This window comes from Anabrus simplex, chromosome 7 (genome assembly GCF_040414725.1).
Source record: "Anabrus simplex isolate iqAnaSimp1 chromosome 7, ASM4041472v1, whole genome shotgun sequence".
Lineage (NCBI taxonomy): Eukaryota > Metazoa > Arthropoda > Insecta > Orthoptera > Tettigoniidae > Anabrus > Anabrus simplex.
Window position 1 is genome coordinate 114,109,865 of NC_090271.1, and position 12,466 is coordinate 114,122,330.

General features: G+C 36.9%; 1 protein-coding gene across 1 annotated transcript in view; it reads left to right on the forward strand.

Moving 5' to 3' along the window:
* Positions 1 to 12,466, forward strand: part of Oseg5 (intraflagellar transport protein Oseg5) — a 192,033-nt gene that overhangs the window by 62,012 nt on the left and 117,555 nt on the right. Inside the window, exons 5-6 of the mRNA XM_067151262.2 lie at positions 2,324 to 2,413; positions 6,398 to 6,535. Of these exons, the coding sequence (XP_067007363.2) occupies positions 2,324 to 2,413; positions 6,398 to 6,535 (228 nt within the window). The remainder of the gene's footprint in view (positions 1 to 2,323; positions 2,414 to 6,397; positions 6,536 to 12,466) is intronic.

Consider the following 12,466-nt stretch of genomic DNA (forward strand, 5'->3'; position numbering starts at 1 on the left):
AGAGCTACGTGCTGTATGGGCCGTTGTACTATCCTGCTGGAAATAGCCGTACCTTTTCTCTTCTTCAGTCAGTTCAGCAAAAAATGGTTCCAGAATGTCGTGAATATAACGGTCAGAAGTAATCGTGTCCTGAAAAAATATTGGACCGATAATTCGTCGGGTACCGACAGCGCACCACACACCCACCTTCACATCGTGCAGAGGTCTCGGCTGTAAAATGTGCGGGTTGTCTGTATCTCAGATTCTGTTGTTCTGTGAATTGACATATCCACTCAAATGAAACCAGGCTTTGTCGCTCATAAAAAAGAAAGTTCGGATCCACAATACCGTCGTGGACACTATTTATTAGCCAATTGTAAAACCGTATTCTTGGATTGAAATCTGTAGGCAGTATGTTATGGACTGAATGAATCCAATAAGATCATAAACATAACAATTTTGTTGCATTACATGCTGAAGAAGGTGAAATACCACTTTCCTGAGCTACTCTCCAAAGCGACTTATGTGGACTGACCTGGAGTCTTGCCTGTATATCTTCTAACCTTTCCCATGTGAGAGCTGTTCTCCTTTGCTTCTTTTTCTTATTGCTTACGGAACCAGTACTACGCCACTTGTAAACGAGCTGATGCACGTAACGTTTTGATGGTACTGTCGCACTGGGAAATTGTCTACGGAATTTTCGAAGGCACTTTTTAACTGGTTTCTTCTTCTTGTGCAAATAACACTCGACCAGAAATATTCTTTGCTCTATAGTGTATTTAACCATCATGATAATAACCTCACAACACACCTTAAAAGTCCAATATTTTCTAACTAACTGAGGGACAGAGTGCTAACAGCTGCGCGCTGCAGTGAACACTTCCTATCTCACCATGTTGACAGAAACCATATGGCGCTCGCTCGGGACTTCTCACGGCATGCGAGAAGAAGTATGAACACTTAAATTATTCTCCCTGTATTTTGTATTACTATTGTATCTATAATGTGATGTGTTAGCCATACGCTAAATAAATAAATAAATTTAGTTTTGGGATTCAAAACAGTTTTGGAACTGAAATTTCTCCTTAGCCAAAAAGTAGAGTAATGTTTCTGAAGGGTGCAAATATTTTGAGATCCACATATTGTACCTACCATCATTACGTCAAAAGTGTAAGGCTTCCTATGATACTTAACAATAAAAATTAGTTTACTGAATGAAAGAAGTACCACTAAAGAAAGGATTGCAAGAACTAACAATAAAACATTCAAAACATGGCTGTTTGATAGGTAGGCCCGTTTAAAATATTTTGATTTTCAGCACTCTCTGTAGAAGGCCATTTTAAACGTTCATCATAAGAACTCGGTGCCTGAGTTTCCACGTATTTAGCTATTTTCTTAATGTCCTATATTTTGTTAGTCTGTATTGGCACTTTTCCACTGTAGGCTTTGTCTTGCGGCCATTGTTGTCAATTGAGGTTTCCATAGAAGGAGTGTATTTTCACAGGAGAAATATATGAAAATTGAAGCTTCTACTACTCCTGGTTTGTCACTGAAATATCTGAATTGCTTGAAAGATGCAGGGGAGAAAGATCGCTGCCACACTAAAAGAAAGTTGAAAAGAATTACGGCGCTGAAAAGCAAGTTGTCAATGACATAATGCTTTTATCCACTGTATGCAAAGTTATTAACAATGATTTCTAGTACAAGGAGAGGCTTGGCATAATTCTTTTTTGCACTATTCGATGCATCTCAGTCTTAAATTTCGAATTAAGGAAAAAAGTAAAAATTGCATAATTTGACATAATGCCTTTTTACTCTGACCGATTCATATATTATATAGGATTTTGACTGTACCTGTTAGATCTAGTATCTAGCCCATTGTTCTGAAATCAGTGTTATCGATTTAGCAAGTTTCCCATGCATAGAAAGGTAAAAAACTTCTTGTACAACAAAATCAGCCTGTCCTAGTGTGTGAGTTAAGGTGGAAAGAGTTGTGTGGTGCCATCTAACTGTGCAGTTAGGAGAGAGACTTTTTTGATTCCACATAGGCTTAAAAATGTTTGTTCCAGTAAGAAGCAGGTGAAGTAACATACTTCCGACTAAGGAATAAAATTTTAAAATGAAAAGATGGGAAAATACTGAAGTCTCTCAACATTTTCATGTTGCTGTTTTATGAGCAGACAATACCCATGAGTTGTTTTGCTGTTTTGCAGTGGAATTTTGTTTAGTCTGCTGTATCAGTCCTGTTACTGTGTTTATAAATCTGCTCATTAATATTAATTTATTAATGGCATTTTTAATATCACGTTCAGTTTGTCAATTTTGTCCTATGATCCTGTTCTAGTGGGCTGCTCATGAAGGTCTAATACTGAAAGTGTCATGGCATCCCATCAACGATCTTATAATTTCTGGTGGGGAAGACTGTCGTTATAAGGTGGGTATTCTTTTCCCTTGGTTGTGCTTTAAGTAATCATTGCTTTTTATCCAGCTTTGTAATATTTATCCATCATGTCAAAAATTTGTTTTTAGATGAGCTAATACTGTTTTGCAAATATTATAAGAGAAACTTTCATGTAGGACTTCTCTGTCATCCACAGAAATTTGTTGGAAAAATGAAAAAAAAAAATTAATCAGCTTCATGTACATGGAATCTAAATAAAAATGAATCATAATAATTTGAAGAATCTGTAACGTAAACAGTGTTGGTAATAATTAAAACTACTGTGCCAATAAAGTAAGAAATGTGCTTTTACTTTGGCTTGCTAGATTTTAGTCAATATAATTCATTTTAATTTGAAGAAAAATTGCTAGAATTGAAACTGATTTACAAAAAAAAAATAATATGCTAAAAGTGAATACTGTGTTATTTTACAACCTGTCAAGATTACAAGTAAGTTCCTTTACTTTGTGAATATTTATCTCATTTGTTCCACCAAGCTATTTGAAATGGATGTTAGAAATCAGATAAAAAATTAGATGTATGGCTTTTCAGGCGTTTGCTCTATTAACCAGCGTTTCGTCTTAGGTCTGACACTAGACTTGTCAGAGTGGGATATGTCAGACCCTACCCACTGACGCTGGGGTGTATGCAGGTGAACTTATCAGAAGTCCATTTAAGAGGCACAGTCCGACAACTGCATACGGGAGACAAAACTCCACAATGGAATCAATGCCCCCCCTAGCAATTCCGAATGGAAATTCCAAGCTCCCATGGAGGGGATGAGATATTTTTCCACCAATAGAGCATATCATAAATCAGATCAAAAATTAGATGTATGGCTTTTCAGGCGTTTAATAATAATAATAATAATAATAATAATAATAATAATAATAATAATAATAATAATAATATTATTAGATGTATGGCTTTTCAGGCGTTTGCTCTATTAACCAGCGTTTCGTCTTATTATTATTATTATTATTATTATTATTATTATTATTATTATTATTATTATTATTATTATTTTATTATTATTATTATTATTATTATTATTATTATTATTATTATAAACAAGTATTGATTAGGTGGAATTTTTCTCCTCTTTGCAAAATTGAGATTTTCCGCTACAATCACATTCCTTTCCATATAGTTTCCCACATAGCTGATTATCTTATCAAATAATTCTCAGTCAATGTCAGCTCTACCCTTTCCTGGACATCAAGTTGCCTATTATCTTTAGAAATTAGCCTTACACCTAGAATTTCATGTATGTCATCTCTAACTTTTTCGAAGCTGACAAATTCTTCTTTCACCAGAATGAATACTCCCCCTCCTACCATTCATATCCTATCTCTACGATGCACACTCTAGTTCCGTGAGAACATTTCTGCATCCATTATATAATTTCTCAGCCATGTTTGAACTCCTATTACAATATCTGGTAAGTACAGTAGAAGTCCGTTATAGCAAGAATTCATAATGGAGAAAAACTTACTCGCTATAGCAGATTTTCGTTATATCCAATTTTTCGTAAAAGTCGGGGAAGAAGCCATACACATTAAAATCGGTATGAAATGGCAATCAGTTTGTTCAAAACTTTCATTTTCGTGGACGATATCCACACTACGGCTTACTCATTTGTTATTTTTCAAAATCCAATTCTACCTGAAAGTATGTTTAATTTCATTCTGAAAAAATTATAGTATCACTCCAGAGGCCTCTGTGGCAAACGTTTCAGTTTTCTTCTTCAAGCGGCATCACAAAACCTAACCGTATATGCATCATGTACACATATTTCAATTGCACGTAGATAAATTATAACCACCTTGCTACGAATTTAGATGGGAATATTCCGAAATTCAACTAGACGTGAGAAAATATAAACTATTCTCTGAAATCAGTGATGTACTCTGCCATATCTTGAGGTGAATCACATTCTTACTAAATTTCAGTATATAATATTAAAATTAAGCAATCGTTTGTTTCAGCCTTTATTTCTAATGAGTTAACAACTGTTATCGGCTACATCATTTACGCATTTATTACGAAAAAGTGTTATCATCTTTCATTTTGAATTTCCTTTTAGAGAACAACAGTCAACAGTATTACTAATCGACTCCAACATCGCTTTCGAATGCCGGCGATAGCTTGCAAGTGTACATAGCGAGAAAACGATACTGTTTGATGATCGATCGCATTTTGTGGCAAATGCTTCAGTTTTCTTATTCAAACAGCGTCGTCTAACCTTACTTGACCATACTATATGTATCATGGAAACATATTCTAAGCACCAGTACATCTCACTGTAAATTACATTTTTTTAAATCTCTATAATCGCTATAAAATCCCCAAAATGAAAGCAGACGTGAGAAAATATAAACTTACCTATGAAATCAGTTATGCGCCCTGCCATATTTTGAGGTGTAATGCATTCTTACTTAATTTCAGTGTAGAGTGTTCAAATTAAGTGGTTGTTTACTTAGCCTTGTTTTCTGACGAGGTAACAACTGCTATCGACCACATTATTTGCGTATTTGTTACGAAAACTTGTTCTCCTCTTTCATTTCTAATTTTCTTTCCAGAACAGCAGTCAGTGGGTATTACTAATCAACTCCGACATCACCTTGGAATATTGACGAGAGAGCTCGCAAGTGCACACAGTGAGAAAACGACACCGAAGGTCCCGATTTGTGACAAATGCTTCAGCATTCTTTATCAAACAGCATCAGCTAACCTAACCTAACTGCGTATGTCCCATGGAAACATATATCAAGCACCAATAGAAAAGTGATAACCTTCTTGCTATAAATTTAGCCTTACTGAAATTTAACCAGATGCGAAAAAATATAATCTAACATCTGAAATCCCTGTACCCTTATCACCGCTCCCTAGACCACCCTGTTTCCCTGTAACCATACTAAACAAATTTTCTAACTTATACGTACTGCAGCGGTTTAAGTGAAGGTCATCTGAGTGCAGATCCCTATCTCCTACCCACCCATTAGGATCTAGAAATCTCACTCCCACTTTTCCACATACCAACTCTATAGTCTCATTTAAATCCCCAATCACCTTACAGACAGTATCCCTCTTACTCCGTATTCCACTGATACCAATCACTACTTCCTTAAACTTCACCCATGCTGCATTTACCAGATCCCACATATCCCCAACTGTGTTAATCTGCAGTTTTTACCTGGAATCCAAACCTCAGAGAAGTTGCTTTTTATTTCATGTAGGGAAGGGGTGCAAACCACAGCAGCCATATCAGAAAGCTAATGACAGTGCCACCCCCAACCTGTCATTTATTTTATCTTTTATTTTTTCCCTTTCTTTTTCGTGGCATCTTGTCTTTGATGTATGAACTGGGCTGAGTGGCTCAGACGGTTGAGCCTCTGGCCTTCTGGCCCTAACTTGGCAGGTTTGATCCTGGCTCAGTCCAGTGGTATTTAGTAATTTAGTAATGTTTTATTTTACCTGGCAAGATTAAGGCCTTCAAGCCTTCTCTTCCATCTAACCAGGAACTGAAATATACATATATTGCATTGTATTACTTACAATAACTAGATCTAATACAAATTAATAATAATACAAGAATGGTGAGATTACATTAAGATGAAATGAATTAAGATTAAATTATTAAATTAAGATTAAATTAAGATTAAGATTTGAAGGTGCTCATATACATCAGCATTATTATTATTATTATCATCATCATCATCATCATCATTATTATTTGATTAAGTATTGGAAATATATTTTGCTTTGATATTTTAGCAGTCATTTCTTTACAAATGAAATTGGACGTTAAATCATATTGACTGACTTAAAAGTTCTCCTACCCTTGGATGGTAGTACTAAAAACAGAAGGGTTTGAGAACTGTTTCTCTACTCCTTCCTTTGATATCACATAAAATTGTATCAATAATGGTCAGCCAATCCAAGTAACAATGTTCTAAATGAGTATGATTATTTTAGGTGTGGGACCCATATGGTCGCCAGCTGTACTGCAGCTCTATCCAGGAATACCCAATCACATCACTTGCCTGGTGTCCATCTGGTGATCTCTTTGCTGTGGGCTCATTTAATGCTCTCAGACTGTGTGATAAGAGAGGTGTAAGTATATCTGTTGATGTTCATTATAAAATAATATGGAAACCTAGGTCGTCACCTAAATGCTGATGTAAATTTTCCCATTTTTTCACTCTATAAATATATAGTCTGTTCTTCCAGTACAATCTACTTTCTTTTATGTTTTAATCCTAATATTTATAATGGTAGTTAGTCTCTCTTAAAGTCTTCTTCTACATCATATATATCTCTCTCTCTCTCTCAGTAGATCTTATTATAATTATCTGGGTTATTCTTTGTTTCCACCCCTCATCATGACATGCTAATAACATGATTGATTAGGGTGGGTTTTTTATTTTCTTTCTTTCTTTCTTTCTTTCTTTCTTTCTTTTTCCACAGATTTATTTGTGTGCCAGGCTCCATATAGATAATTTAATTTCTCACTGTTTCTACTTTGTCCTCCGAAAATTAAAAAGTTCATAGATACATGAATAAATAAATAAATAAATAAATAAATAATGTATGTCATTACACAGATACACAGAATGAGTTCTTGGTTCAAAGTATTTACAGCAGTTAGATAAGGCTGTAATCATTTACTCTGGATAATTTTCTGAAAGATATAAAATGGCAGGGAAGGATTCATTTGGGCAAAAATGTAGTAGGTCATTTGGCCTATGCTAATGACTTTACTCCTGATTGCAGACTGTGCTGAAAGGCTGCAGTCTAATATCTTGGAACTTGAAAATACTGTATGTGCAGCGAATATGAATTGAAGACTGACATTTCCAAGACGAAAGTGATGTCAGTTGGGAAGAAACGTGCGAGGATTGAATGTCAGATAAGGAATGCAAAACTGGAACACATGGATTATTTCAAATACAGTACTTCGGATGTGGGAGAATGGTGGTATAGTAAGTGAAATTGAATCTAGGTCATCATCTTACACGGGGTCTGCCTTCTTGCAATATTTCCTCCATTTCAGTCCATGCTTGGTGTCCTGGGGACTGAGTTTGGTGAGCCGCATGTCATCTCTTACCCAGTCCAGCCAGCACGTCTGAGCTCACCCTCTAGGTCGGCAACCCTCCATGTTGAGTTGAATTTTTGCAACTGAAGTTTCACTGCTACGGAGTACATGCCCATACCATCGCAGGGTGATTCACGCATTTTCTCTGTGATTGGGGTAACCTTGAATTTCTTCCGCACAGCATCATTCCTGACATGGTCTAGTCGAGTCAAGCCATTTGACCACTGTAGCATCTTCATTTCCATTGCATGAAGTGCCTGTTCATGCTTCGATGTTGTAGGCCAGCATTCAGCTCCATAAAGGGCCACTGGTCTGATCACTGTGCGGTAGACTTTAGATTTTAGATCCAATGGAATTTTCTTATCATACAGGACTCTAGTAACCCGTGCCATTTCACCTATGTGGCACTGACCCTTGTTTCGACGTTGGGAATCGTACTGCAGTCCGAGGTATTTGAATTGGTCACTTTATTAAGTTGAACTCCACACACAGTGATTGTGCCGTCAGTTTGATTACCGCATTCCAGGTACTCAGTCTTCTTCATATTTAATTTCGGCCCACATTCTTCGAGACGCATCTTCCACTATTGTACCTAGTACTTACTGTTCGAGGTCCTTACATGTCTCGTTAGCTAGCATGACATCGTCATCATATAATAACATCCACGGATGACTCGTCTGGATGTCCTGTCATTTGTGATGGCGTTTATGCAGAGTATTAAGAGCATTGGGGACATGGCTGATCTTTGATGGACACCAACATTGATTTGGAAGATACCGTACATTCCTGCTGCACACCGTACTGAACTTGTAGACTTTCTGTACAGAAGTTTCATCCAGTTGACATAGGCTTCAGGTACATTGCGTAGTCTCATTGCCAGCCAGATGATATCATATGGTACCCTGTTCAAATCAAGAAAGCCCAAGTGAACTGTCTTCCTTTTGTCGTGTTGTCTTTCCATCAATAGACGAAGTGCATGGTTGGCGTCTTGTTCTGCTGTTTTAAACAAAGCTACTCTGGTTAAGCGAGACAGTGATGATGTTTCGTAATCTCGTATCGAGAACACGTTCAAATATTTTCATAGTATGGTACAAGAGGTGGATTGGCCTATATTTTGAGCAGTCATGTATGTCTCCTTTTCCCTTTCAAATTGGAATTGTGATACTGGTCTGCCAGGCCTCAGGTACTGTGTCCTCCCTAATAATTTTGTTAAATAAGTCACTAAGCCATACTACACCTTGTTCTTCAAGAAGATTACATACTACTTCGGCCGGGATATCATCTGCACCAGGGGCTTTCCCAGGATTCATTTTGTTGATAGCAGTGGACACTTCCTTCGTAGGGATAGTGGGCACTAGGCCATGAATGGGTTTTATTCTCACGTATTTACAAGTTTCTTGTTGTCGAGGAGTGAATTTAAATCACAAAATAACACAAATTTTGTGAATAACACCACAATTTGAGAAATAAAAACATTTTTGTCCATATTTTTGCCAATATTCGAATTTGTTAGGTGTAAATTCGAGAATGATCGATTCTATCATTTAATGACAGGCAATCAATATTACGATATATTGTCGATAGTCTTGTTACACGGCGACTTAAAGAGTATCGGAGTCGGTCGTGGGTGTGGCTGGTGGTGAACAGCTGTTATCTTGTGGCATGAATCATTTGGCTGACTATCTCAAGAAAGTTACGCAGTTGTTATTCAACTTGGGAACTACGTTTGCCTCCTGTTACATCAGTAGATAGTGTAATTCGTGGTAGAGAATTTTATATAATTTAAAAAAAAGTGTGCAAATTGTGCGTTTTCATCAAAGCTAGTGTGTTATTTGTATAAATCGGTTGGCGAACACATGTTCATTGCAGTAGTTCTGAACTTAATAATAGGCAAAGATGAGATGTGACATAATTGAAATATTATGAAAGGAATTCAGAAATAAATTTTTCGTGTGGTTCCAACTTTATACTGGCGTGTGACTACAATCAACCGTGTGATAACAGTGTTTGTTACTGGACATTGCAAAATTGGGTTTAAATAAGCCAAAGGTAGCAGTTTCTGCTGTGGACAGACTTAAAGAATATAAGAATGAAGGATTTATGATTTTTTGTGGCATTCTTGTGTGCAAATATTGTGATTGTCGGTTAGATCATCACAGGAAAGTTGTTTTAGGCAAACATTGCAAATCGGAGAAGATTTCGAAATGCCAAGAAACTATGCATCTTGAAGTTAGTGTTCCTAAAGTGGCCACAGTGAAAGAAACATTATCAAGTGCTAGTCGCGTGAATGATTCAAAAGAAGACACTACTACTGCGTTTGTGAAAGCTAACATATCAGTAGAGAAACTAAGCAGTCCTGCTATCCGTACTTGGCCTAATAAATACATTCACGGAAGTGAATATTTACCATCAGCAAATCAGATCTGTCAGGAATACAGCACATCCCTATGATCGGTGAAAGGAGGGCAGAAATTAAGGAAAAGCTAAAAATCAAACCCGTGTTTCTGCTATGTGATGAAACAATTGACAAGAATGGTAGGTATTATTTTAACATCCTACTTTGTCCATCAGTACCATGAACTGGAATGAACACCCATCTGGCTGCCTCAGTTATGCTAGATTCTGCCAATAGCACAAATTGCACCAATACTTTATTAGACACTTTGAATTCCTGCGAAATTGGACGGGACCATGTAGTGGCAGTAGTTACGGACTCTGCACGCCACATGACAAAATGTGTAACTACTCTGCAAGGACTGATTGAAGAATTAGGTCATGTCCAGGGCTGGGCTCATAAAGTCAACCTTGTCGACTGCATATTTGAAAATGAGCTGGACAGATTGAATGCCATATGTCTATAGCAAAGATAAATGATTTCTTTTTAAATACATGAAAAAAGAAAACGCAACTACACTGCATTTCTAAGTGAGTTGAAAACACAGAACAAGAAGATGAAATTCTAGCTTTCCCAAAGCCTGTATATACAAGATGGAATTCTTCGTTTAAGGCTGCAATGTATATGGCCACATACATGGAAGATCTGGTAGCACTTTTTAAAACATTGGAAGATTCAAATTTGTGGGGGTCAAATTTTTCCAGCAAGTATTGACTTCAACAATACAAATGATAAAATTACAAGCCGTGTATGTTTGTTGGTGCCTCTTTTATGGACTTGCTTAATATCTTCATATACTCGCTGGGAAGCTAAATGACTTTGAAGGAAAGCTCAGGATATTAGGCGATGGTGGAGTATTCAACTAGATGATCCTCCAGAACTTAATGCAGCTTCCTCAAAAGATGCAGATAAGTCCAAGCTGACATGTGTTGCCTAGTCAGCTCTAGTAAAAATCAGGACTCTAAGGACCACTGATTCAGCCCGGAAGACTGTAGAAGCCATCAGGTCATTGTTTGATTCTCGGCATGCACCTAAAAACTGCTCCAGTTTAAGAAGAATGCCTTATTTCTTAAGAGTTTCAACAGTTTTTAGAGGCTCACAGCATTTACCTGACTGCCATCAAGAACCAACTGCACCAAGAAGATTATGTGAATGTTCCAGAAATCCTCATGGGATTAAGGCTTGACACTGAGACTATGCTGCTGCTGTATTAAAATGTGTGTGGTATCCATGTTCAAATGCGGATTCTGAAAGGTTGTTTTAAAAATGTAGTCTCATAGTAAGTGATAGGAGGTGACGATTGGCAGCTGCAAATGCTGAGACACTGACCATGATCTACTTTCAATGATTTCACTGCAAAATGCAGATAAAACTGGAAAAGGTAACTTCTATTCGTTTAAGATATGTTTCGAGATGCTGCATGGAGGTGAATGTAAAATAAAAATGTGACTCCCTTATAAGCGTTCTCTCATTCTTCCATTGGCACATTTAACAGTTTACCTGCTATTTTGTTTTTTACTTCATGTTTTATTAATTGTATATGTTTTTAACTTGGTTGCTTTCCAAATTTTAAAATTTTATTCTGACAACTAATAAAAAACAAAACACCACTTTTTGAATTTTAAATCAACAAATCATTAAAAAAAAATTAAAAATACTTTCTAACACCTTTAACTATAGGTAGAGGTGGATGAGGGAACTCATTGTTACATGTATCCTCGAATTACTCCTTCCAGTGATGTAATAGGCCTATGTCATGTCCCTTTTGTAGCAGAGCCCATTTTTGTCTTTGACATTGATAACATGACCTAGATCTTGTGTGGCATGATCGCAAACACGGGCAAGTTTGTAGATACTATTCGTGCTACCAGGCTTATCCAGCTGGTCGTAGATGACTTTGTGATGTGTCAATTTTTCAGATTCTACAGCTCATTTACAGGGGACTTAAAATCCCAGAACCTCTGTAAATCCTCCGTGCTGCGTGTCTTGTGCCATGTCCTATAAGCAGCCTTCTTTATCCTGGTTGCCTGCTGCACATCATCATTCCACCACCAGCTCTGCTTGTCAATAAGGTTTCAATTTTGTTTGGTGACATCTAGGGTGGGTGTGGCACATGACTTGATGGATTCAGACAATGTGTTCCGGCTATTTTCACGTATGACATTGTAGAATTTGAGATCGAAGATTTCAATGCTGCTTTGATGGTAGCTTGATGTTCCACCAGTCTCCACTGTTTAATGTGTTCAATTGAAATTGAATCGAGGTATGGCAAAGCTAATATAGTGAGTTCACAGTTACAGTGAACGATATTCTGAAAGAATGCCATGAGTTCTCAGACGAAACTATCTTGATAATGTTCTGTTTTCACACAGAGTTTACTCTGTGCAAGTGAAAGCTATGTGAACTTACGGTATCTTATCATATATTGGTAGTATGAGAAATGAGTAGCAAGATTGATTACTGGTACAAATATTGTAGGTGAGAATGAAAGGAGGGTACTCAGAATGAGGAGATAAAAGGCTGAGATAAGAATGAATTTGGTGGATGAAGCTGT